This window comes from Leucoraja erinacea, chromosome 31, assembly GCF_028641065.1.
Source record: "Leucoraja erinacea ecotype New England chromosome 31, Leri_hhj_1, whole genome shotgun sequence".
Lineage (NCBI taxonomy): Eukaryota > Metazoa > Chordata > Chondrichthyes > Rajiformes > Rajidae > Leucoraja > Leucoraja erinaceus.
The window spans coordinates 18,138,233-18,163,896 of NC_073407.1; the positions used below are offsets into that span (position 1 = coordinate 18,138,233).

General features: G+C 40.7%; 1 protein-coding gene across 4 annotated transcripts in view; it reads left to right on the plus strand.

Annotated features, from left to right (window-relative positions):
- Positions 1-24,351, plus strand: part of LOC129712021 (G-protein-signaling modulator 1-like) — a 139,982-nt gene extending 115,631 nt beyond the window's left edge. For all 4 annotated transcript variants that reach the window (XM_055660147.1, XM_055660149.1, XM_055660146.1 and 1 more), the window contains 5 exons: positions 4,558-4,628; positions 5,584-5,778; positions 16,665-16,824; positions 18,935-19,155; positions 21,683-24,351. In XM_055660147.1, the coding sequence (XP_055516122.1) occupies positions 4,558-4,628; positions 5,584-5,778; positions 16,665-16,824; positions 18,935-19,155; positions 21,683-21,865 (830 nt within the window). In that variant the 3' untranslated portion in view covers positions 21,866-24,351. The remainder of the gene's footprint in view (positions 1-4,557; positions 4,629-5,583; positions 5,779-16,664; positions 16,825-18,934; positions 19,156-21,682) is intronic.
- Positions 24,352-25,664: the final 1,313 nt, after the last annotated feature.

Here is a 25,664-nt window from a genome sequence, read left to right on the forward strand (position 1 = left end):
AGGAAGTAGTCAAGATGAGACTTTTAGTTATAGAGATGTATTTCATGTGCTGTGACAATATGCCCCTTAAATACCTGGACCTCGTGCATCTTTCCTTGTGGTTTTTGACTGAATTTCATTAAATTCCATTGAACGGTTCAACCACTTCTGACATTACATATCAGAATCAATCGTAACATTGCTGGTGCTGACTGTAACTTCCACAGAACTACTTTGCACTGTATCTCATTGCCCAGTGACTTTCAATATGTTACATTAAATCATCTTCCAATCAGTCTTAGCTATCCCTTCCATGAATCCAATTTGCAACGTAAAATACTCTTCAACGCTGGACAACTTCCACCAAACTCCCTCATAAATAAAGGGGAGAACAGGAGTACGCTGAGAACCAGCAAAGACTCGAAGGGCCAATTAGCCTCCTATGTCATACAAGGCATCTCGTTGATGGGTTAATAGTGACAGTTAAAGAGAGTGAGCCTGAACAAAGCAACATAACGACTATAAGATGAGGGTGGGTAGAGAGTGAGCAAAGCAATGTAAATGTTGCAGATTTCTGTTGGAGAACATGCTCTGAACCTCCTGCAGCTCTGCATGCTCCAACAGTTACATATCATGAGTGTTGCCACTCTCCGTCTGCTCTCACTTCATGGCTTTTACTTTGCTGCTAGTGCTGGAGGAACTCAGCTGATCAGGCAGCATCAGGGAGAATGGACAGGGACCCTTCTTCGGACTAATTCCAGCATCTGCAGTTCCTTCGTGTCCCCATTAACCTATCGGTCAGATAACAACATTTACAGCTTATTTACAACAACTTATCAGAGTTATTCACTTTGCCATATCTGTCCTTCCCCCAGTCTGGCTGCAACTTCAAACTAACTTTTTTTCTCCCTTTCTGGGTTCTGAGGAACAGCCAAGGACCTGAAATGGTAGCTCTGCTGCTCATTCCACAATTGCTGCAAGAATAAATGCTTTTCCATCAGGAGCAGAGAATTAATTCCTGACTTTGATATGTAAAATGGTAAATGAGTCACCCTGTCATTTATTGAGGGCTGTTATCCGAGAAATACAAATTTGCTGAGTTGGACCCTGAAGAAAAATAAAAACAAAGCCTGTATTTAGAAGGCTCCAGAGCTTTTCGGTTAGCTGGCCTTTACATTGTACATGCGCCAATGAGCACACATAGAGCCACACAGTGCTTGATGTTGGTTCTTTTGCTGTTTACGTGTCCGATCTGTGAGCTGACTGCCGGCACGATTCCATGACTCAGATTTCTCTACATCCGTGCAATGATTGGAACAGAGCCGGCAATGGCCTAACTCACCCGTCAGTTCTCTATTGCTACAATTCTTCGAGTTGTCAGGATGCATTCTTCGTGCTTTCCCCAATGAATCGCATAGAATAAGCATTTGAACTTGCAAAATTCCCCAAAAAACAGTCACGGTGCCCTATCAAGCTGTTGTATTGATTTATGAAAATATATTTTTGGTCTTTGATGTTACTATCGAGCCAGGTGTGAAATATGACATTCTGTCAATCAGACAGGGTCGGTTGAGTCTGTTGGATTAAAAAAAAATACTCCCCTACTCTGCCATATTTGACCCTTATAAGAAGGCCAATATGATATTAGCAAAAATGAAATAAACAAATTTACTGGTGTTTTTTTTAACCTCTATATCAGTATATTTATGTATCATTAAATATACTGATATAGAGGTAAAATACACCATCGGTGTATATCACCATTTTGCCAAATTCATTCCTTGCGCTTGGACTTGAGCCACCACTAACTCGGACAACCTGCTCACTGGCCTTTGCCAGTAAAACTGTGTTGATCTGACAACTTGGAAGTGATGTGTTTCTCAATTTCCTCACGCGGGGACAAAAATCCTTGTTTCCTTGCATGTTCTGTCACCTGATAATAGAGTAGATGCGTGGGAACATCATCACTGAAGCATCTCATTCTGAATTGGATATAACCACAACATGGACATTTTGTGTATTGATGAGGTAAGATTCTGTGAAAGCATATTGAAGAGGGAACAGCTTCACCACACAGATTGCAGCATAAAATGGCCCATTAACATCTTCTCAACATGTGTAATACATATAGATTTTAGCCGCAATGGCAACAATCCTAACCCCAAAATCAGGAAACCAAACGATACCAGGATTAAAAAGAATGAGGTGAAGTACAGCTTGTCACACATATTGGTGGACTCAAAATAAGATTATTTCTCTCTCTGTTGTCTCAATCCATGCTGTTTACTTTCACACTGTTTATTGCTGCTCCAATGTTCAAGAGAAAACAATTGTGTAAAAAGCTCTTTATAGACATTACTACTGTGGCAACACATTACTATTGTGGACAGGCTGTAAGGTTTGGAACTGTAATGCACATTAAACTCTAACACATTTATGCTATGTCTTGGTTTTGTTGATGGTGGTGTTACAGGGGGGTTGGGGGAATGAGGAGGTGAAGGCAGATGCAGAGGCTGGAAATCTGAAATGAAAACAACATTTTGCAAACACTCTGAGGAATGAAAACAACATTTTTGCAAACACTTAGTCGGTCTGGCAGCATCTGTAGAAAGATTTAATCTTTAAATCAACAATTAAATCAACATTTAATGTTTAAGACTTTTTCATCAGAAAGAGAAAAAACAAGTTAATTCTGAGTTGCAGAGAAGGCTGAGGATGCATGGACAGAAGAAGTCTCAATCAAGTCAAGTCAAGTCAAGTCAATCCGATCTTTGTTTGAAGAAGATTCCTGACCCAAAGTCTGAAGAAAGGTCCAGACCTGAAACGTCACCCATACCTTTTCTCAAGAGCCTGACCCACTGAGTTACTCCAGCACTTTGTATTTTTTTACGTTGTTGAGGACATTTGGGGTAGTCGGAGACAGAGAATACACAGGAGCACAAAATACAATGACGAGCAGAACTTCAGGACATGCCCAGTGGATGAGACTATGCTAACGAAGAGAGAATAACAGAACGGAAATGGCCATCGCGGATACAAACAAAGAAAGCAAGTTACAATGCACCTGTGTATATTGTAGAGTGCTTTCCTCAAAACCATTGTATCGTGCTTTTCCCTGAACCCTTGACAGAAATTTCACCAGAGTTACTTTTTATTCTGCATTTCAAATTTTTTGGTAGAAATTTGTATAAAGGTGAATTTCTATTACCTAAACTGCTGTATTGGGGGAGGGGGGGGAGCTTGAGGCTTGATGCTATAGACACTGTGCTTGATGCTATAGAATTGAACAGAGTCCAGATGTCAGCAACATGCCCTGATGGAAGATGGAGTGCTGCGCTCCAGCCTTTGCATTGAGCCTTGTTAAATATAATGCACAAGCTTATTGGTGACAGAAACTGTACCAAGCCTATTTACAATGCTTACCCCCGAAAAAACCCAAATTATACAGTTCCAATGATATGTTACATTTATTGATGTATTGATGATAATGTAGATAGTATCTGGATGTTTAATTGGATGTTGAATTGTGTTGGCTAGTTTTGCAAGTTGCTTTCGTCTAATGTTTGGAGGGTGCTGATACTAATGACCACTCAATCGGAAAATTTACAAGTCCAAAGAATCCTGCTCGACTTCCAATAACTAGCCATTCAACAGTGCTGCTTGTGGGATGTATGCCAATTGCTTGTGTCAAGTTTCAAAATCTGTCTGTAAAGTACTCTGCTATGTCCTGAAGGCATGGGGGCCCTTCTTCATAGAAGCAAGATTAATATTTCCTTCTCTTTATTTATAGTAGGCTGATGCAAAATATATCAACAGCAAGGTGTTGCTGTCCCACAGTGTCAGAGACGTGGGTTTGAACCTGATCTTCAGTGCTATTTGTGAAGTTTGTACGCTCTCCCTGTGATCTCGTTTGATTCCTCTGTTTGGTCTGTTTTCCTCCCTCATCCCAAACATATACTCAGTAAATTTCTCTGAGTGTGTAGGAAGTGGGTGAGAATGTGGGATAGCAGAACTAGTGTGAATGGATTATCTATGGTCGGCATAGACTCGGTAGGCCAAACGGCCTGTTTCCATGCTGTATCTCTAAACTAAACAAAACATACATTGCATAGGCCCACCCAGCAGAATACTGGGCAGTTCCATCTAAGACCCATCACTGAATTCCCTTATTAGATTGAGAAGATTGGGTGAATGAGGAACAGCAAAGTTGGCATGAGTGATCATTGTGGAAAGATGTTGGGGGGAACTTTACTGTTGATTCATAGAGAATTAAAATCGAAAATTTGACCAGGTTGACTGTTGCAGAACACCTTTGACTGCCATTGAGATTTTGGAGGAACTCAGTTGCTAGCAAGATAGTTAGTTGATAGTCTCGAGTACAATAAGTTCCGATGGGAAAACAAGTTGACATTGTAATTTATACTCATTGAGCAGCATTGTCCAATTTTGATGCATTAGTCAAATGTTGATTACGCACTGTCTTGATTAACTTGTGCTGAAATAAGGTAATTGCTTCCAGTGAATAAACATAACATTAATAAACCTGATTTAACTCTGTTTGATCTTCTTGTGCTTTAGGCGCTCGGCCAAGAATAGCGGCCCGGTACAGCATGGAGAACATGAGCGTCGTCAAGTTTTCACCAGATAAGGTGAGGTGATTTATTTTCATTGAGATTCATAAAAGCATGTTTAGGGGAAAAAAATCAACCTCTAATTTGATTTATTTGTTTTAAGAAAGAAAGAATGAGAGCGCGAATAGACTTTAAATTGGTATAAGAGGGAGTGTGACCAACATGGTAGCAAGTGCATAAGATTTAAGCATATTTTTCATTAATGAGGAAGGAAAATCTTGCCACAAAATGAGCGTTCAATGGAGAAGAACAAAATGAAGCTGCGGGGTTTTCCCATGCATAGCATTGTAATTTATGAAAATGGTGCAGGTGCTGTGATTTGAAACATGTTGGGAACGGATCAATTGTGAAATAACTGGAATAGTTTATCACTGCAATTCAAAGCAAACCATTCTAATAGAACCAAACAGGATAGCATTGGTACCACACACAGGCCTTTGCTTGCAATGCCAATAAAATATCCTGGAGATATATCAACAGTTAATTGCTGACCTGGTGAGTCCTGTTTACACATTATGACATTTCTGAACTGCAGTATTTGTTTTTAAGAGGATCAAATGCCAAGACCAATGTGTTGATGTCTAGTTCCACGTTCCATCCTTGCAATCCAAGCAGAAACAGTCAAACAATGCTAATAGAATGGGGAATTTTTACGCGAGTCAGACCAAATTCATTTCTGTTTGGTTTTCCACAAGCCTTCACACTGCACCAGGATTCAGTTCTCTGGATCAGCTACCCAACCATATGTTCCTAAAACTGACCATGAATCCCTGGTCAGAGTTGTGAGATTTCATTGTCTTGTCAAGGCTGTTCAGGATATATTTAGCTGGGAATGAAATATCACCTGACACGCAATGTCTGACACATCTTTTAGGTGCAATTTACGATTACTTTCCAATTGAAAATCTTAACCCTGCCATTATCTATCTCTATATTACATAATTTTCTATTGATCTGATTTACAATTTTTAAGGACCAAAATGGAGAACTAACTGGAGAGTACCATTCCAACGATCTTGAAGGCACAGTTAAAACACCCCAGATTAGTAAACTAAGGAATAGAAAGTTTAACGACAGTCAATCAAGCACAGAAAGTAAACAGCAAGGAGCCAGTACACTGTTGCCTTTGGTGGATGCCAGTGACGTCAGACTTCAAGTGGCCCCAATGGTAAGTGTCCTGAACTTGTATTTATCACATCAACATTTGACATTGTGATTATGTTTGTATCTGTGATTGTGTAAGGGTGCCTCGTGTGGTAGCAGTTATGTCCGATGTGAATAGTATGTAATGTTACCACTGCTACTTTGCTGAACATCCATTAAACCTGCACATGTTACATACATAGAAGCTTTACCATGGGCGCTTTCAGGTCCTGATTTCATTTGCAATCTACTTGACGCTATAATTCAATTTGATAATACAGAGTACATGGACAGGCAGTTGTAATGGGCAGGCAAAGTTTAATGCAGAGAAAAGTTAAGGGATGCATTTTGGTCAGAAAAATGGGAAGACACGAGAGCAGAAAGATGATTGTCCTAATTCCAGTGATGAGGTCGCCCAACCAAGAAAGGCTAGACACTTTTAGTCTGCTTTGCTTGAGGTTGAGAAGAATGAGGAGTGACCTTATTCAAATATGTAAGATCCTAAGGGGATTTAATAGATGTTGTGATGTTTTCACCAGTGGAAGAGACACAAACAAGACAACAGAGCTACAAAATAAGGGCTGGTCATTTAAAACTGAGCCGTGTAAACACATCATCTCTCGGAGGAAAATGACTCTCTGGAATTCTGTCTATGTGGGTAGTGGAGGCCAGGTCATTAAATGTACTTAAAATGGAGATAGATAAATATTTTAAAGATTGAGGAATTGTAGATTCTAGGGAACTGGCACACTAGTTAAGACCAGCATTGATCAGCCATGATCATATTGAATGTTGAGGCAGGCTTGAGCGGTCTGGCAGACCACTGCTCATATTTTCTGGTATTCCTCTGTTCTTCCATCCTTCCCTTCTAACCCACATTCAACCTCCATCATTATCACCAACCTTTCAACTGTAGTCCATCTGCCCCTTGCTCTCCCACCAGCCTCCCCTCCCTCACTACCCCCTCTTTCCCTCTGTATTCATCCCCTGCTCTCCCCTCAACAAACAACTATTCTCACATGCCTTTCTCCTTCTACCCATATTCCTCCTTATATGACTTCCAGTGTCCTGCTTTAACTCCCAGCCTCCATCTCCTCTCTATAATCCTCTCCACTGTTGCTCCCTGCCATGGAACATTGCCCCCTGCCCTTTCTCCTGCCTCATCATCCGTTATGCAGTAGACTGACCGATTACACTTGTTAGAAGAATTTTATATTTTTAAATAACTGTAATTGTGACACCAGAAGAGGTAGTTGGATTTTTTTTCCAATTATCTCATCATTGCATTAATATGCAGTAAATCAGGTGGCCAAAGTCAACAGAGCAATACTGCTTTCATGAACGTTTCTCGTAATTTTACAGAAGAATGTAAAGGATACATTTATTTTTTTGTAAATGGTGGGATTTCTGTCTAGCTAAATGTAACACTATTCTTAAAAACCCATCTGAGTGGATAAGAGCAACATGATTGATGGAAGAACATGTTGAAAAGTGGACATTACCCTTATGCAGTGAAATTTAGAATGGGTATGACTCTGCTGCGTACATTGAATCTGCTGCCTGGAGAGTTGATGGAAGCAGATTTATAAGTAACTCTGGAAAGGAAATTAGTTTCCTACTTAAAGGAGAAAATGTTTCTGCTTTGGGGGAGATTAGGAAACATGGGACGATATTCAGATAACTTTTTCAAAGAGCTGGCAAGGACGGGATAGACTTTATGCCTTGATGCCTGTAATTGATAGATAAAATTAATAATTACAATTTTTAGTAAGAAACGTGTGTTCCATTAGTTGACTAACAGAACAGGACCTGTGTGATTTTAGTTTGTGAATAAAAGCACATACATTGCTACAACCATCTCATTCAGTTATGTCTGTCTACCTTTGAAACCCTTCTTTCTTCCTCCTCATCTTTCTCTCGTTACCATCACCTCTAAGGAGCTGAAATGTATCATCTAGCTATTCAGCAAATATTCAGCATCTTGCCAAAATAAATGTTGAAGGCGAAGGCTGAGCACATTCTGAAACAGTAACTGGCACAAGGCATTGGCCACATAAGGCAGTAACAAATATTTGTACTGTAGATCTGGAAGCTTCGCTACAAATTCAAAGCAACCTCACTGTCTTTGGACCCTCTAATAATTTAGTTAAGTTCTCAGGTGACTAATTGTGGGAGTTCCCACTGTCATTTGACGATACAAAGGAGTGGACGTCCACAGCTGTAGAAATAATCTTCTGATAAAATTAGACTACATTGAAAATGTTTTTATAAATGTGGGCTCAGAGGAACATTTGGAACATTCAAACAACTACTGAATCAGACCTGACACTTCAAATGGCAGTCTGCTCAATTGCTTTCCAAATCTGAACACTTTTTGGTGAGTTTCACATCTATTCCTCATTTACAAAATATCTGTTAACAAATATAATTCAACATTCAGTCCAGCAGATGGATAAATATTTTCAAGACTTTTCACTGAATTGCCATTTGTGTAAAGTGACCAGAGAGAGTTCAGTACTAAAAGTCCATTAGAAGTTGTAAAAATGTTTGAGATTCCAGATTGAAAAGCTTGCGCCTTGGATTTGGGCTCTTTGTTGTTCATAGTTGAAGAATGTGATTTGTTGTGACAAGTTTATTTTCATCAACCAGCACTAAAATCATCATATCAGTTAGCTACTTTGGTTAGATCTTTGGCCAGAAAAACGTTTTTTTAATAGTTTAATACGATATTGGGCTAGAGAAAAGCTTTTTATTGAATTTTTGCTTTTACTGCCTTTTTAGCCTAAAATTCATTGTGGCCAGTCAATATCAGCCTGGGAGAGATGTTAAGTCTCCCATCTGGTGTTGGGTCCTGGCTAGGAACCAAGAACAAAACAGCACAGTGAAGGAAGGCCACTTGATTGAGTCGGAAAGAAGAAAGGAAGAGGCGGAGACGGTAGGCTGTGGGATGTAGGTAAATTGGCTTGGTATATGTGTAAATTGTCCCTAGTGTATGCAATATTGTCAATGTGCAAGGATTGCTGGGCGGTGCAGACCCGGTGGGCCAATGGGCCTGTTTCCATGCTGCATCTATAAAATAAACACAACTGAACTAAACTAAACTCAGTTAGTCAGTTCATCACAAGTGTGTACATCTGCTCCTGTTTCGTATGTTAGAAGTAAATCATGTATTAGTTGTTTAAATGTTTATTACTGCTTGTTATTACTGTCATGTACAAATGGCACCAGCTACGTCAGTGCTGCATTGAGTTGTCAATCTCTCCTGCACAAGCAGTGATGAGGAAGTTGAAGTAAATGGAAAGTAGACTGAAGTGAAAAGTCGAGGGGACGAGCAATACTGAGTTTGGTTTCAGAACACGTTGCTGGAAAAGAACAGAGCAAACCTTATTTTGTTTCCAGTCATGCACTATCTAGGAATGCTTGATGCAAACACTTCATGCCAAAAGTAGGAGCATGTTCCTGCACTGACCACTGATAGTTTAGTGGCTGTAAAGCACTTTAGAATTTCTGAGATCTTGAAACGCTCTAAATATAAACGTTGATTGTTCGCCTAAGGGATGACAGAAAAACCGTAGACTCGGACACCAGGCAAGACACAAGGTATGCATTTTGCCAAAAAGTTTCCCAAGAATGAATTGTGCTGTGTTCTAAAAGTTGGTACTGCACAATGCCTTTTTGCAAAGCACAACAAAACCAGAATTTGTGTATGGATTCCAAGTGAGAATATCGTGCTTTCATAAAATTAATTCAAAATGTTTATGCTCTGCAGCTTAACATCATGGACTTAAGGGCCTGTTCCTGTGCTGCGCTGTTTTATATTTTAACACTAGCACGAGAATAGATTTGTTCTTTGATTATATCTGGGTCGACTTTACAGGAAAGATCGTGGATCACATGCAGCGTAGGTTTACTCAAATAATACTGAGAATATTAAGTTGTAACTATGAATAAAGATTGATGTTGAGGAGGTGACTTTTACCTCATGAAATGAGGACATCTAAAAGGTTTTGGACTTATCTAAAAGGTTAAAGAGACGTAATCACAGTAGGATATCAGGAAGCCATTAGTTGCAAAGGAAGATTGTTACACAACCTATGAGGTCTGCATTCAAATTGCTGATCCCAGAAGTGAAAAGATAATGCATTAGTTCAACTCATCCGCTGTAAGTAATGGGAAAGTCATAAACTATTGTGCGTGCAGTCGTACTGTGAGGAATCCTTGCTGAAACTTTGCGGATCTCTCAATGCAGACTTGTATGAGCAGAGACAGGAGGCATTTGATTTTGACAATGCACTCCATGTTTCAGAGCTCAGTTTCCCCACATGCACGAGAGCTCAGGAGAACATCACGTCTTGAGGACGATTAGCAGACTGTTGAAAGAATCGATGTTGATATTTTTCAAGTCATTGGAGTTAGGAATGCTTCACGGATGCCTATTGAGAAAGAATTGAACATAATTTAAAGAGGAATATAAATAGAATACTAGGAATCAATGTGAGATTAGGATCGAAGTATATAATTTCAGTTCATGAACTAGCACTGGGGATTTATCCACCTTAATGGTTTTCAAGACACCCAACATCGCCTCCTGACATTCCTGCACTCCACCCTGATCTCACCATCCTTTATGTCCTTCTCCTTGGTGAATATAGATGCAAAGTACTCGTTTAGGACCTCACCTACATCCTTTCACTCTAAGCATTAATATCTTTCTATGTCCTTGAGCAGTCTAGTCTTGTCCCTAGTTCCCCTCTTGTTTTCAATATATGTATAAAATGTCTTGGGATTTTCTTCAATCCAACTCGCCAATGACATTTCATGGGCCCTTTGACCTGCCTAATTCCCTGCTGGGTTTCTTTCCTGCTTGTTTCCATTCCTGACTAATTTCAACTCCCTAAACCGTACGTAAATTTCTTTTTGCCCAACTTTACAACAGTTTTGAAGATAGACACAAAATGCTGGAGTAACTCAGCGGGACAGACAGCATCTCTGGAGAGAAGGAATGGGTGATGTTTTGGATCAAGACCCTTCTTCAGACAGTCCTGCACTTTGGCATGAATCTGTGAATTTGTAGACTTGTGGCAGTATTGGCTGGATATCTTAATCTTTTCAACATTATCACATTCAAGAACGTGTTTATTCTTCACATTACGATCATTTTGTTTACTATTTGTGAAGATAGAATTAAAGTAGTAAAAATTAAGTGTTTAACTAGATAATTTTGAATCCTTATGATTTCAAGAAAATATTCATTTACTAGATAATTGTACTAATTTGAATCCTTATGATTTCAAGGGCAAAATAATCTTTTTATGCACTAGAAAATGTTAATCATTTCTTAAAAGAGTTAATCATGTGTACTATTTATTTGAACTGTACCTGTCAGCAACTTAGCTTACAGGAACATTTCTAAAAGGGCATTAATTTGGTAGAGGGAATGCCGTTTTTATATGCACTAGCATTAATTTTGTTTGTAGCCAAAAAAAACTTAATAATTTCAGAGTCAAAGTAAGAAGGCTGTTACGTTACGCCGGTGGTGATCGCACACCGGGCTGAGATTGTGTCCCGCGACCATTCCAGCCGCGCGGGGCAGTGATGTAGGCCCCGCTCCAGGAGCTTTTCGACCCCGCAACACGGGCGGGAGAATTCGCCGTTCACAGCGGTCTCTCTCATAGGGCTCCCGGCGCCGCTGTTTTTCTTGACGTTGTCGGTGTCAGCACTTTGATTAGGCAATGTTAGCAGACACATTCAGCTGACAGTATTCAGAATATCATCTCAATATCAAGAGAACACAGTCAGGAAATTAAATCTCTAGATCCAAGGGCTCTTTCCTTACCTGTGAGGGTCTGAACCTTGCAAATTGTCCAGAAGTGTGTTAAATTAAACAATGGGAGAGTCTGGACTTTGTTCATGAACCCATGCTGGAAAATTTCCATCCTGATCATTTTTGATTGATGCTGAATAATTTTTTTTTTTCTAATGCTCTTTTCTGCAACATAAAACAAGTTCCTGCATGGTCATCAGCTGCTCCATGGAACTGGTATAAATCATTTTTATTTAAACATTGAAAGGTTTAACTTTATTTTGATACAGTACCAGAATGGCCTTGGCCAGAATAGCCAAATAGCTAACGTGAAAATTCACGGTTTTATTCGACAAACTGTCAGTGTTCCACAGTTTGTGGGACTCGACCAAATTACACTCTGTCCTCCACTGCTGAAGGTTCCAAGTGGAACCAATAGCCACTTTAAGACACTTGGTTTGTTCAATTTGCATCTCTCTGGACATTCAAAATGTTTTTTTGACAAATCTTGTTCTTCTTCAAAAACTCTTAATATAGAATTGATCAACTATATGAGTTACAGATAAACTAGACAGTCAGAACCGTTTTTCCTGAGATTAGGAATGTCAAACTAGAGGCATGGTTTTAGGTGAGAGGAGCAAACTTTAAAGGAGATGTGCGGGGTAAATGTTGTTTTTACAGGGAGGTGAGTACCTGGAACACTCTGCCAGGTGTGGTTGTGGAGGCAGATAGGAAAGTGGCATTTGAGGCTTTTGGATATGCTGGGAGAGCGGTGGGATGTGGACCTCTGCAGGAAACTGAGAATAGTTTACTTGACATGTTAGGCACGGACATTTTGGGACAAAGGGCCTGGTCCTGTGCTATGTAATCATATTGTAAAACTCGTTAGGTTTCAGCTGCGTCATTCTCGTATTTTAGAACATGTTCTCGCCTGGTAGAATATAATTCTGGTACAGTATAATTCAGTTGCATCTATTATTCTGCAGTTGGATTAACATTGTGCTGCAGTAATTAAGTTGAATTTGATCAATTCAATGTATGCCTTGGGGTCATTATTTACATTACCAATCACCTTGTTCCCAAATCTGAAAAATGAGAAAGCACTTCAGTTAGGTAATCTCAGAGTGGCCAGTTGACTGTTGGGATTCCAATAAGGAATCCTGCTTTAAAGTAATATCTATTTTTATTTTCAAATGTTGATCAAATCAACTTGTGTCTTTGCTATTTTTGTTATTCAAAATAATTTGGCCACATCATTACGAGTTGTGCAGAAGGTGTTGTCACAGGCACGGTATTTTGTCTCTTATTATAACATCCTCAAGTGCCGTGCCATTTTGAGGCACCGTGTTTGATCAAGTGGAAGGGCTTTTTTAGCATCGACAATGGAGACTTAATTTTGTCCTGCCAAGAAATTAAGTGTTTCTATAAATTTGAGATTAGAATAATTCCTGGTTATGATTGTGCAATGTGCGAGCCTCATGATGATGTTTTCAGAGTGTATATCTAACACAACACAGAGTCGCATCTTATCTGTGCTCCTTCCCATATTCTGCATCCATGTGACCAGTGTTTAGCTGTGTACCGTGACATGTAGCAGCGGGGCACATTTGTGACTTGCCAGACGTGAGGTGAAGCAGCTGCCAAGTTTATCACATTCAAAATGTTTCTCTCATGCTGTAAATGATTACCTATTAAAATATGAAATCTAACCACCCTGGGATATCGCATGAATATGGAACAGAACTGTTTTAAAACTGCTTTCAACCAAATAGAATATAATTTGATTTTGAACCGAATGTGATACATGGAAAAACTAGTGCAGACACTGACTCTTTAAGGAGGGAGGTTAGTGGAGTCAGATGCTCAAGGGCAAACTGGGGGTGTGGGGGGGTAGGAAAACAGGGAGAGGGTAAAGGAGCTGGATTGTTCATGCATAAAGTTGCAATAAAATCAGGTCTGATTGCCCACAACCTGTGCTGTAACTTTCTGTGATTCTGTTCTGTAATTCACCAATTCTCAGGAGCTATGTTTTAGTTTAATTGATTTATTATTAGTCATGAATCAAACCCTGAACTCGGGTCCCTTTAGAATCACACAGTTTTGCAGATTCCACTTCCATCCAACACTGCTCCAACTGACAAAAAACTAAACCCCTCAAATCAGAAAGTGCCAGAAAATTCTATAAAATGATCTGTTGGTCTTGGTGTTGAAAGGATCAATTGTTGCTCTATCTACAACTTGCAGAGTGATTGCGGGGAGAGGGGGGGGGGGTGCATTTACATCTCAAAATGACATTGAATCTCTCATTTGACAAGAGATTCAAGAGAGTTTATTGTCATGTGTCCCAGATAGGACAATGAAATTCTTGCTTTGCTTCAGCACGACAGAATATTGTAGGCATAAATAAAGTTTAACAGTCTGATGGCTGTGAGGAAGAAGCTGTTCCTTAACCTGGATTTTGCAGATTTCAGGCTCCTGTACCTTCTACCTGAAGGCAGCGGGGAGATGAGTGTGTGGCCAGGATGGTGTGGGTCCTTGATGATACTGCCAGCCTTTTTGAGGCAGCGACTGCGATAGATCCCCTCGATGGTAGAGAAGTTGGAGCCGATGATGGACTGGGCAGTGTTTACAACTTTTTGTAGTCTTTTCCGCTCCTGGGCGCTCAAGTTGCTGAACCAAGCCACCATGCAACCGGTCAGCATGCTCTCTACTGTGCACCTGGAGAAGTTTGAGAGAGTCCTCCTTGACATACCGACTCTCCATAATCTTCTCAGGAAGTAGAGGCGCAGATGTGCTTTTTTTATAATTGCATCAGTGTTCTGGGACCAGGAGAGATCTTCAGAGATATGCACACCAAGGAATTTGAAGCTCTTGACCTTTTCAACCATTGATATAAGATCCCCTGATAAGATCTGAGTGTCATTGATGTGTACTAATTAATATCTTTATGTATTATACAAACTGCCACACTCGTTAACCTGTACAGAGATATTTTAGAGTAAATTAAGACTTATTATGTAACAAAAGATATGCATTTCCATTATGCTGTTCACAGACTCAAGATTTCCTGAAGTACTTTATAGACAATGAGTCTGCCCAGTAATAAAATAATCTCCCAGTGATTTGTGGCACTGATGTAGATTAAGAGATGAGCATGGACTAATTTTGCAGAGTATAACGATTCTTGCCATTGCAACTTGATGTGAACCTCACTTTTCCATTAGAGTGGAAAATATAAATTAGCATGTCCCACTTGTGATTGCCTCTTCAAGTAATAGGTTAATAATATTTTTTTATTTGTCATTCGAGCTTCTAAGTATACATTTGAACAAAATGTTGTTCCTGACGGGGCTGAGGTGCAAGGTGCATAGTGGTTGATATTGAGTGCAGCGTGTGTGTGTTTTCGTTGAGGTGTGTGTGTATGTTGGGGGGCAGCAGGGTGTTCATCATTCTAAGCCAGGGGAAGCAGCAGTTGCACATTATGGTGGTACTAGCCTTGATGCTCCGGTACCTCATACCGGATGGCAGAGGGGCAAAGAGTTCATGGGAGAGGTGGGAGGAATCCTTTATAATGTTAGAGGCTTTTCGGAGGCATCGTTTGTTGAAAATGTCCAGAATGGATGGGCGAGGCTCTCAGATGAAGTTCTCCGCTTTCCTGACTAATCGCTGCAGGGTCTTCCTGCCTAATGCGGTGCAGTTGCTGTACCAGGTGGTAATGCAGCTGGTCATAACACTCTCTATGAACATAGAGAGGATGGGTGGGGGAAGCCTCGCCCATTTCAGACTCCTGAGGAAATACAGCCTCTGCTGAGCCGTCCAGGCTGGGTGTGTGGTGTTGAGAGACCAGGAGAGGTCATCAGCGAGGTGCACCCCTAGGAATTTGATGTTGCTCACCCTCTCCACGATGGAACCATTGATGTTCAGGGGGTAGGGGGCAGCCTGCGTTCTCCTGAAGTCTACAATCATCTCTTTGGTCTGGGTGATGTTCAGAGACAGATTGTTGTCTTTGAACCAGTTCACAAGCTGCGCCACTTCTTCTCTGTAAGCAGAGTCATTGTTGACTCTGATGAGGCCCACCACTGTAGTGTCATCGGCGCATTTGATTATTTGGTTGGTGTTGTGTTTGGTGGCACAGTCGTGGGTAAGTGGTAGTGCCCTGCAAATGGGCTGAATAGCGAGGATGAATGGGCGACTTCCTTCCACATCTATTAGATGGGACTGACTGCTCCAGCTTGTCTGTGCCGCACATCATGTGCTGTAACTAGTGAATGTTGTTCAGATGAGACTACACAAAAAGTAATTCAACTGAGAATGCTCTGCTCACTCACAGTTTATAATCGAAATGTTGACTATAAAATTATGTAAATGCTGATTATGGTCATTGATATGTCACAAACATTACATTTTACTGAGTTTTATGTCATTGTTTTCATTGCAATACAATGTTAAAATAAATTTAGCAACCATCAAGCCTGTCAGGCACAACTTTATAACGAGTAAACAGTCTCAGTATGAATCTCAACAGCATTGGATTCCTTTCCTATTTAGATCCCTCACCCCGCCCTGCCCATGAGGTCAGTACTTCAGGTCAGCTTTCTTGCATCATAACCGTTCCTAACTTTCATACTGTGACAAGTTTTGAATGACTAGTGTCAGAAGAATCATTTTGTATAGGTGCATGTAAAGGTAAAAAAGAGAATCTTGTAAATGTTCCATTTTTTCTATTGTATTTATTGATTTGCATCAAAAGCATGTTTGAACAGTTTGTTAACAATTCGAGGTTCTTCCAAAGTGCAAAATGCCAGAGCAACTCGGTAAGTCAGGCAGCAGCTGTGGAGGGAGTGTATAGAAACTTTTCAAGTCTGGATCCATCTTCCAGTGGGTCTTCAAACCTATCCATTCTCTCCACAGATGCTGCTTGACCTTGCTGAGTTACTCAGAAGTTTGTGTTTTGCTCAAGATTCCAGCGTCTGCAGTTCCTTGCATCTTCTTCCAGTTCAAATTCTTTTTTTCTTATTGCCTAAATATTGTAAATTATTGGTACATTGTCCAAAATATTAAATCAACATTAAATTCACATTTTGTTAATTATAACCTTATTTGTTTAGAGGGTAAACCGGGATCCTTCAGATGAAGACTGCTTCTTCGATCTACTAAGTCGTTTCCAAAGTAATCGTATGGATGACCAGCGCTGCACGTTTGAAGAGCAACAGAATGGCTTGACTGGGAATGCATCAACCCCAGTGTCTCCTCTGCAGGACAGAATATGTGAGTACAAGATGAGGAACATAGTATGTCCAGTGATTTGCTCAAGATACCAACATCTGCAGTCTTCTGTGTCTCTATGTAACTTGAGTGTTGGTTTAAGCCACCTCCCCCGGTGATCCAGCTGCTACAACTCTGCAACTGGCCACAGTAGAGTTCCAATTGAACATCATCACTTTCAGACGAAAGGTCCATCCATGTTGATTTGAAGAATAACCAAATTTGATCTGCCAGAACTATTTTTTATAATTTAAACTGACCAAGAATGTTGCAGCCTCAGTGTGCCTGGTAAACCATGGAGAGGGGTTATATCACACCCAGTTTTGGGTAAACAAGATCGGCATACCAAATAATCCAGTTAACGCAGCTTATACAAGAATCAATTGCCGGCGTAATGGGACTCCAGGAGCTTCACGTGCATCCAGTTCTCTGATTTCCCCCCCCCCTCAATACATTGAACAGTGTCTGCAGCACTTCATCTAATTGTGGCAAACATCTTGCCTCCACTTCCAGTTTTGGCAAACCCCACATTCAATGTCAGAAACCAAATTTAAAAATGCTGACCCATGCAGGAGGTGGCAGTGTGAATACAGTGCACAGGTGAATGTGAAATTTGTCAGCATTGGTCCACTTTTTTTGCCCATGTGTAGACAATATACCAACAGCAAGTTACTTTGCAATCATCACATACTGCCGAGCAAACAGTTGAAATACTGTGCACTATGCAGATCTTCATTTTACTGAGAGGAGACAGAGACATTGGAAAATATGCAGAAAAGATTCACAAAGGTGATACCAAACTTGGTGGATTATGTCTATTTTAAAGATTGAAGGCTTAGAGAAGCGAAGGCTAAGGATTTAGCTTAAAGGCAACTTTAAAAGAGATTAAGTCAAAGGGGATGTATTTGCACACGTGGGGACTCCAGAACTAAGACTCATAATTATGGTTTAATCATCATTACCGACGCTGTCTGTACCGAGTTTGTACGTTCTCCCTGTGACTGCGTGGGTTTTCTCCGGGAGCTCCGGTTTCCTCCCAGTCTAAAGACGTACAGGTTTGTAGGTTAATTAGCATCGGAAAATTGTCCCTCGTGTGTAGTATAGTGATATTTTATGGGATGATGTCTGGTTGGTGCGGATCCGGTGGGCCGAAGGGCCTGTTTCCGCACTGTATCTCTAAACTAAACCAAATAAACCTGAAATAAAAAAATAAAAAATCTGGACTCAGTAAGCACAATGCCACTAAAAACACAAAGGTTCAATTATGTCTTTCATGGAAGGGATTATTTTGGCTTTGCCTGATCTGATCTATATGTGACTCTGGACCCACCAATGTGGTTGACTCTTAACTGCCTCCTTGGTTCAGGGGCAATCGGGGATTGTCAATAAACACAAGTATTCCCAATAGTGTCCACAAACTGTGAATTAACAAACTTTAAAAAAATCTCAGCCAACCAAAGGAATGGTTATCAGCATAGTTGATGGATGAATCTTTGGATGCTAAGGGAATTGAGAGCGGTGGGGGTAATGATGAAAAATTGTGCTGAGGGATAAGGTCAGCCATGATCTTATTGAATAGACACGAGAATGAGGATCTACCACTACTATTTTTTAGATAAGATTACCTTGGAAAAAGAAAATTAAACGTATTTGTATATTGCATTTCACAACACTGGGCATGCACTTATGCACGTTTGAAGTATAATTATTGCTGTGGTGTTAGTAGTGCTGCAGCTAATTTAGGTACTTTTGGTTGCCACATGTGGTTGTATAAATGACCAGCTAATCTTTGTGATTAGCTGGTTATTTGCTGTGTGATTGGGGTCTAAAAATTAGCCAGAGCACCAGCGTGAATTCCTATGCACTTTGATTAATGTCACTTGCAAGGGTTAAATGAAGCCCTGATGTACCATCTCACAGCATCACTGTATCTCATCCAAACAACAGCATTGAAAGACGTCCTGTCCATCACAAACTCCTTAGCATGTGGTACCAAAACTGTTCAGGCAGTCATTTATAGTTAACAACTAAAATACACTGCTGTTATTTTCACTCTGATGATGCCTTCTCATTTTTTTTAATGGTATTCCACCCTTTGTCCCTTCCTTTACAGCTCAGGCATCACTCATTACATCCCCGCAGACAGAGGAATTTTTTGACTTGATAGCAAGTTCTCAGAGTCGGAGGTTAGATGATCAACGAGCCAACGTGGGCGGCCTGCCTGGACTGAGGATCACGCACAACAACAGCCAGGTGGTGATGGGGCATCTGCGGCCCGATGGAGATCCTCAGGAGCCCGGAGATGATTTCTTCAACATGTTAATGAAATGCCAGGTGGGAACTGTGAGGGGGTCTGGCTCACTCCAGGAGTGAGGAAAATCCCACTGCTTTAGCAATGCATCATGTATGAATATGTTAACATTGAATGGTATGCTTACCTTCATCAAATGGGGTATGAGGTTTGAGTCAGGAAGTCATGTTGCATCTTTATTGGTCTGGTTAGGCCGCATTTGGAGTATTGGGTACAAGATTGATTGACGGACATAAAACTAGTGTCAAGAGATTGTTTAGGAATGGTGGGCACCTTAAGTTGGTATTAGGATATCTGCTCTCTTGACGTCTGTTGATAATCCTGATTCCACACTCCGTTCCCTACTCTTTCTCTGTAGTTCCACAAATTCTCTTCCCCTCGAGGTATTTCTCTTGAATTCCTTTTGAATGTGCATCCACTCACATGATGTTAAACTCAAGTGTTAAAGCAAGGTGATAAACTCATTGATAGTCACCAACAGAGTGGTGAAATGGGCTGATTAACGCATACAAGGAAGTATGAAATGTTTTGGCATGCAGAATGGGAAAAGACAAATTTTAAACAAGAGCAGATGATAGGATTAGCAGCAGTCCAGTGGATGCAAGTACAAATCCCACCAATACATTTGAATACAGTTTAAAATTAATCCCTGCAAATAACACAGGCATCAATAGTGTTCAGGAAACTTCAGGAGTACATAGAACAGTACAGCGTAGGAACAGGATCTTTGGCCCACTGTCTTTGCCTAACACGATGCTAAGACCAGCACTTATCGGCCTGCACATAAACCATATCCCTCGATTCCCTCCAGTATCTTAAATGCCACTGTCGTATCTGCCTCCACCACCTCCCCCACTCGTGTATTCCAGGCAATCGCCACCCTCTGCATTTAAAAAAAAACTTGCCCACATATCTCCTTCAAATGTTTCCCCATCACACCTTAAAGCTTGCCCTCTACAACTTGACATTTCCACTCTGGGGGGGGGGGGGGGGGGGGGGGGGGGGGGAAGGGTTCTGACTGTCCTATCTTTGCCTCTCATAATTTTATATACTTCTATCAGTCTCCCTTCTATCTCCCCCCCCCCCCCCAACCCCAACCTTTGCCGTTCCAGAGAAAATAATCCAAGTCGCCCAACGGTTGCTAATACCTCCTAATCCATCACCATTCTGGTAAACCTCCTTCCAGTAATGGGGTAACCAATACCCCATGCAATACTCCAAATGTGACCTAATCAAAGTCCTATAAAGATGCATCATGACTTCCTGACACCTATACTCAATGACCTGACCAATGAAAGCTACCATACCAAATGGCCATTGAAAACCGAAAGGATTAATTAATGTGAGGAGACATGTCATTATGGACTGGACATGTGTCATTCCAGCCTCATACTAATGTTCTGACCTTTAACTGCCCCCTTAAGTGACCCACGAAGACACTGTATTAGCTATAACGAGAGATTGGACAAATTTAGATTGTTTTCTTTAGAGAGTCGGAGGCTGAGGGGGAGACTGTATAGAAGTATATAAAATCATGGGATGCGTAGTGAGGTTAGACAGTGGGAACTTTTATCCAAGGGTGGAGATGCTAAAGACTAGAGGCCATAGTGTTAAGATGAGAGGGGCCAAGTTTAAAGGAGATGTATAGGGCAGGCTATTTTACATGGACAATGGTGGGTGCCTGGAATACGCTAGGAGTGGTGGTGGAGGCTGACTTGATAGTGGCATTTAAGAAGCTTTTGGATAGGCGAATGGATATGTAGGGAATGGAGTTAGAATAGAATAGTATAGAATAGTTTCTTTATTGTCATTGTAACATGGGCCATGTACAACGAAATTTAAAATGTCAGCCAGTGGCATTTCTAAAGCTAATGCGGTAAAATAATTTGCAAATAAATAAAAATCACAGGCGACCCTCCATCCTTCTGTCGATTTCACCGTTACCACAGTCCCTTAGTCTGTATCGCCCCTGCGTTCCTTGGCGGCCACATTTAGTGCTTTTATAGCAGTGGGGTAAAAACTGTTTTTTAGTCTATTTGTCCTTGTCCTTGTGGATCTGTACCGTCTGCCTGACGGGTTCAAACAGGGATGGGGTCCTTTATTATATTCTGGGTTTTTTTATTTCGAATGTGTAGGTCCTCCAAGGTAAGGAGAGGGCAGCCGACAATCCTCTGGGCGTTGTCAAGAGATTGGTTCATACACTTTGCTCTCAATGGGCACCACAGATATTGTGGGTTCTTCCTGAGCAAAGGCAGACCTGTTCGTGTATTGTGTTTGACTCTCACTTCTCAAGAAAATCATAGAATTGTCTCAAAGGACCTATGGCCAATAGGGTCTAAATCAAACAGATTTCAAAGATGTTCGTGCTTGGACATAGACTTTCAGCCGATGGGCCTGTCCCTGTGCTCAACTGTTTTAAGTTAATCATATCCTCCCTAAATACCCCCAGTCAGTATGCCATCATTGTTTGGTTAAAACTATTCTAAGCAGGCTCCTTCATTTTAGGTGGGCTGATGTGTGATGATTAAAATGCTTTATTTTCTGTTGCAGTCGTCCAGGATAGATGACCAGAGATGTGCTCCTCCCAGCCCGACACCAAGAGGACCCACTGTCCCCGACGAGGATTTTTTCAGCCTGATCCAGAGGGTGCAGGCCAAGCGGATGGACGAGCAGCGTGTTGACCTTCCCTCCAACCGTGAAGGGCTGGAACAGAGCGGGCCTAGCTCCTTCTGAGCAGTGTGCGGCTGACAGACTTGTAAACAAGCTGGACTTGCTGTGCGGATCAATGTCCCTGCCAACACTACAAGGGAGCCCAGGCCAAAAGCTGTCCACACTGCCCCTGTGAGATCACCACATGCTTCTAGACAACTGCTTAAAGCTCCTCACAATTAACGAACCAAAATATGAACATTTTATGCTTTATTTCAAATGGTACAAGAGTTATCCATGGGAGGTGAAAAGATGTAAGCACATCATTAGGTAAATTTGCACACGGTGGCATTGAATGAATGTAACACTGCAGGTACTGTAGGACATGTGGGTCTGTACACACATGCAGATTTCAACAGACTTATACACAGAGTGCGTGCAGGCAAAATGACGTGCACACATACATGTCACTCGGCTCGATTCATGCAGTTCACGGGTGCAGACACATCTCATACATTATCTCACAAACATTATGGATATTATACACCTCATACATACAAACAAACAAACCACATTCCATGTTCAATGTTCAATCCACATCCACCCTAGAGCCACTTAGAGATTGATTAATTTCCTTGCTTTGATTTTTCATAAAAGAACATTGGTCGAACAGATTGTTTTCCTTTATTGAAGGTGTTGCTTCTAATTTCGCTGTCGTGAAGTTTCAGTGACAGATTTTAACTTTTAAATTTACAAAATTAAACAAAGCATTTTGACAATATGTGGCAAGACGTTGCAGCCCTCTTCAACTTGTGCATTGTGTGCACCATATCTTACACATCGAGGTGAGACCAAAACCCTCCACGTTACGGATGATCTATTGAGCTGTATATTACGTGAATCAGTCCCGAGAGACATGAACACTGACAGTCTATGGGAACAATTTGGAATCCTGGCTAATTCTATCGAGAACCCAGAGGTACTCTATTTACTAACAGTACGTGGAAACCCTGGGATTGCATCAGGACTGCCTGTCAAAAAGCACTAGGAATTTAAGTGAAAGTTACTACATGCAATTAAAAGGGAGTAAATAATAGCATAATACTAATGACAAACAGTGTCATCTTGAAATTACAATTGTTATGAGTTTGTATGGAATTATTTTCCCTGCTATCAAAAACACTTAATGACATATAGGCTAATGCAACAGTTAAAATAGCGGATTGAGAATCAAGGACATATTGGTGCTACAAACCGATGCTGTATTTCACAGCCAAGGTATACATCATGCAATTTATCTGCATCTATAGTTCCATAAGGCATTTCTGTAGAAAGTTTTTCTTTGTTTCAGAAAATGAATGTAATTAGGAACCATGGCAGAAGCAATCTCATGCTATTCTCAATCTGTTGTCTTTGCTGGAAGCACGGTGACTGCATTTCCTTACTCCAACCCCCAAGTTGGTTAAAGACAAAATTGAATTTGCTGTTATTTTATATATAAAATTAGCAATTTTCCAAATTTCTCCAAACTCCTGTTTCTCCTTGTAACTGTCCTCTGCGTTATTCGTTTCCTACCTCTATTACAAGCAGTTGAAAGACAAATTCTCAGTGCGAGGCTCCTTGGTGCCACACTGAAATCATAATGTTGCTGCATTTTTAAATGATAATAATTGCTTTGTATTTTTTAAAAAAATTGTGTTTTATGATTAACCTGAGTGCCACAGTGGAGCTTAGTTTGCCCCAGCTGGTGAAATAAAATGGTTCCACTGCTCTAAAAGAGCTGGCTGCCAGTTATCCTTGAACCCAACATCAGTATAAGAAGATAGGTGCCTCACTGTTTGTGGGTTTTGCTGGGCACACTTCAACCACTGACTGGTTTCAGAAGTAATTCATTGGCTGTGAAATGATTTGTGGCATCCTTCACATTGTGGAAAATTGAAGAGAAATGCAAGTGCTTCAAATGTTATACATGGTGTTTGGAGGAGGACTGATCAATGTATCCAGTATCGAGTCACACGGCTGGACCCAGCACTGTGAGACCCACCGCCAGACCCGGTCAGTGCAGCCTGGTGATAAACTCTCAACCTACACCAGCATCAGTCCTTAAAATGGGAAGAAAGTGACCTAATGCCTCCTTTGGTACCAATACCCCTTCCAGCTTTCATTATAGATGTGCATTTCTAACCTATTGAACTACAAAACAAGAACAGGCCAAGGAGATCCAGGACATGGAGAGCACCCCAGCAGATCAATCCACTGTACTGCCGAAGGTACAATTCAGGGTTCAATTTATGTATGAATGAAAGAGCTTTTGGTCACCTTAGGAGAGATGTAAATGCTGTACCCTGTTGTAACTGCTGCTGTATGTTTAACATTGTGAACCTTAAAATCCCCTTCTGGTACTTTTTTTTCTTTCATCCAAACACTGCCAGTAAGTAAAGCATTTCTCTCTTAGATTTCAGACAATTTATGTAAATACAGTGAACTAATTTTATCTAAAAAATTCAGTTTCAGTTAATTTGCAAATGTATAACATTTTACACAAGTTTGTAATAAAACTACAAACTGTGCATCGATTGTTTTTGCTTTATCCAGCTAATGCCAGATAATGGAGGCTGATCTCAGCAAGTATTTCCAGTGATGTGATTTCTGAACCCATCAATACTTTAACTTATTTCATCACTTTATCATCTGCACATCATTCAACAACATCTGGTTGGTTAACTAACATTCAATTACTTCAGCCCAAGCACAAAACTGTTGGGATATTCCCAATGAAACTCTATAACTTTTTGTACAACAAGTTGAGTGCCATTTTAACTGAAATCATTTTACACCTGCGTTGACATTAGTAATTCATACAGTAACATATCAAATTCTGAAGTTATACAAAAACACAAAGCCGATTTTACCTTAATTATCTACAATAACTCCAAGTAGGGCAGAAATGAAGGAGGCTGTGGTTCTATTCTGAAACTGTACCCTGTACTTAGTGTGCTGCTGATCCTGTTTGAGTTGGCCCTCAAGCACCCCCAGTTTCTGCGGCAGCTGATACAAGTTGCTTGCCTTCATTCACTGAAACCAACCTGACTACTCAAGCCAACCCAACAGGTTTTATGGAGGTACCAGGGTAGTGGCCTTCATACAAAAGCAAAGGTTGGACTGAGGAAAAAAGACAATAAAAGGTAGAAGTAATGGTGTGGCAGAACAGTTTGATCGGTAGCAGTAAAACAGCTGCAGTGTATAGAGAGTTAAAGGCTGGGCAGGGAGTATTCTCCAGGAATGGACAGTAATGCTAGAAATGATTGAAGGTGAAAGTAACGCAGATAAAATATAAAAAGGTAGATAATTGGGGTTTTTTTAAAAGACTGAACGCAAATCTATATTGAATTGAATAAATGTCATAGGAAACATTGAGCTAGAGGGAAAGTACAGAAACATTTCAGGAGATGCATCTAATTGGACAGCATAAAGAGCCACAGTGGGCCAAATGGCCTCCCGTTCAATTAATACTCAACCATTACATGCAAGGGCTGAAACTCAAGGCATTCTAGTTACAGCATTCGCACACGCCATAGAAACAGAGTTTCTGCGTACTTCAATTCAAACTCACACTGTCTCTTTGTACCCTGTTATTCAAAGGCCCACTGTATACAAAGCTGAAGCATAGATCTAGTTTAATAACTCCTGCAGAGTCACAGAAACCATTTAAATTTGTGGCCAGTCACTGCCCATGCATTTCCCCAATACCACTCCTCAATTTACCCCTCACTGAGGCTCGAGCAATCAGTACTTCACTCTTAGATTCCTCAGTTTTATGGTGATTCATATCACAATGTTGTTTTCCTCCTCAAATAAATGTACACAGAGCTCCCACACAGTC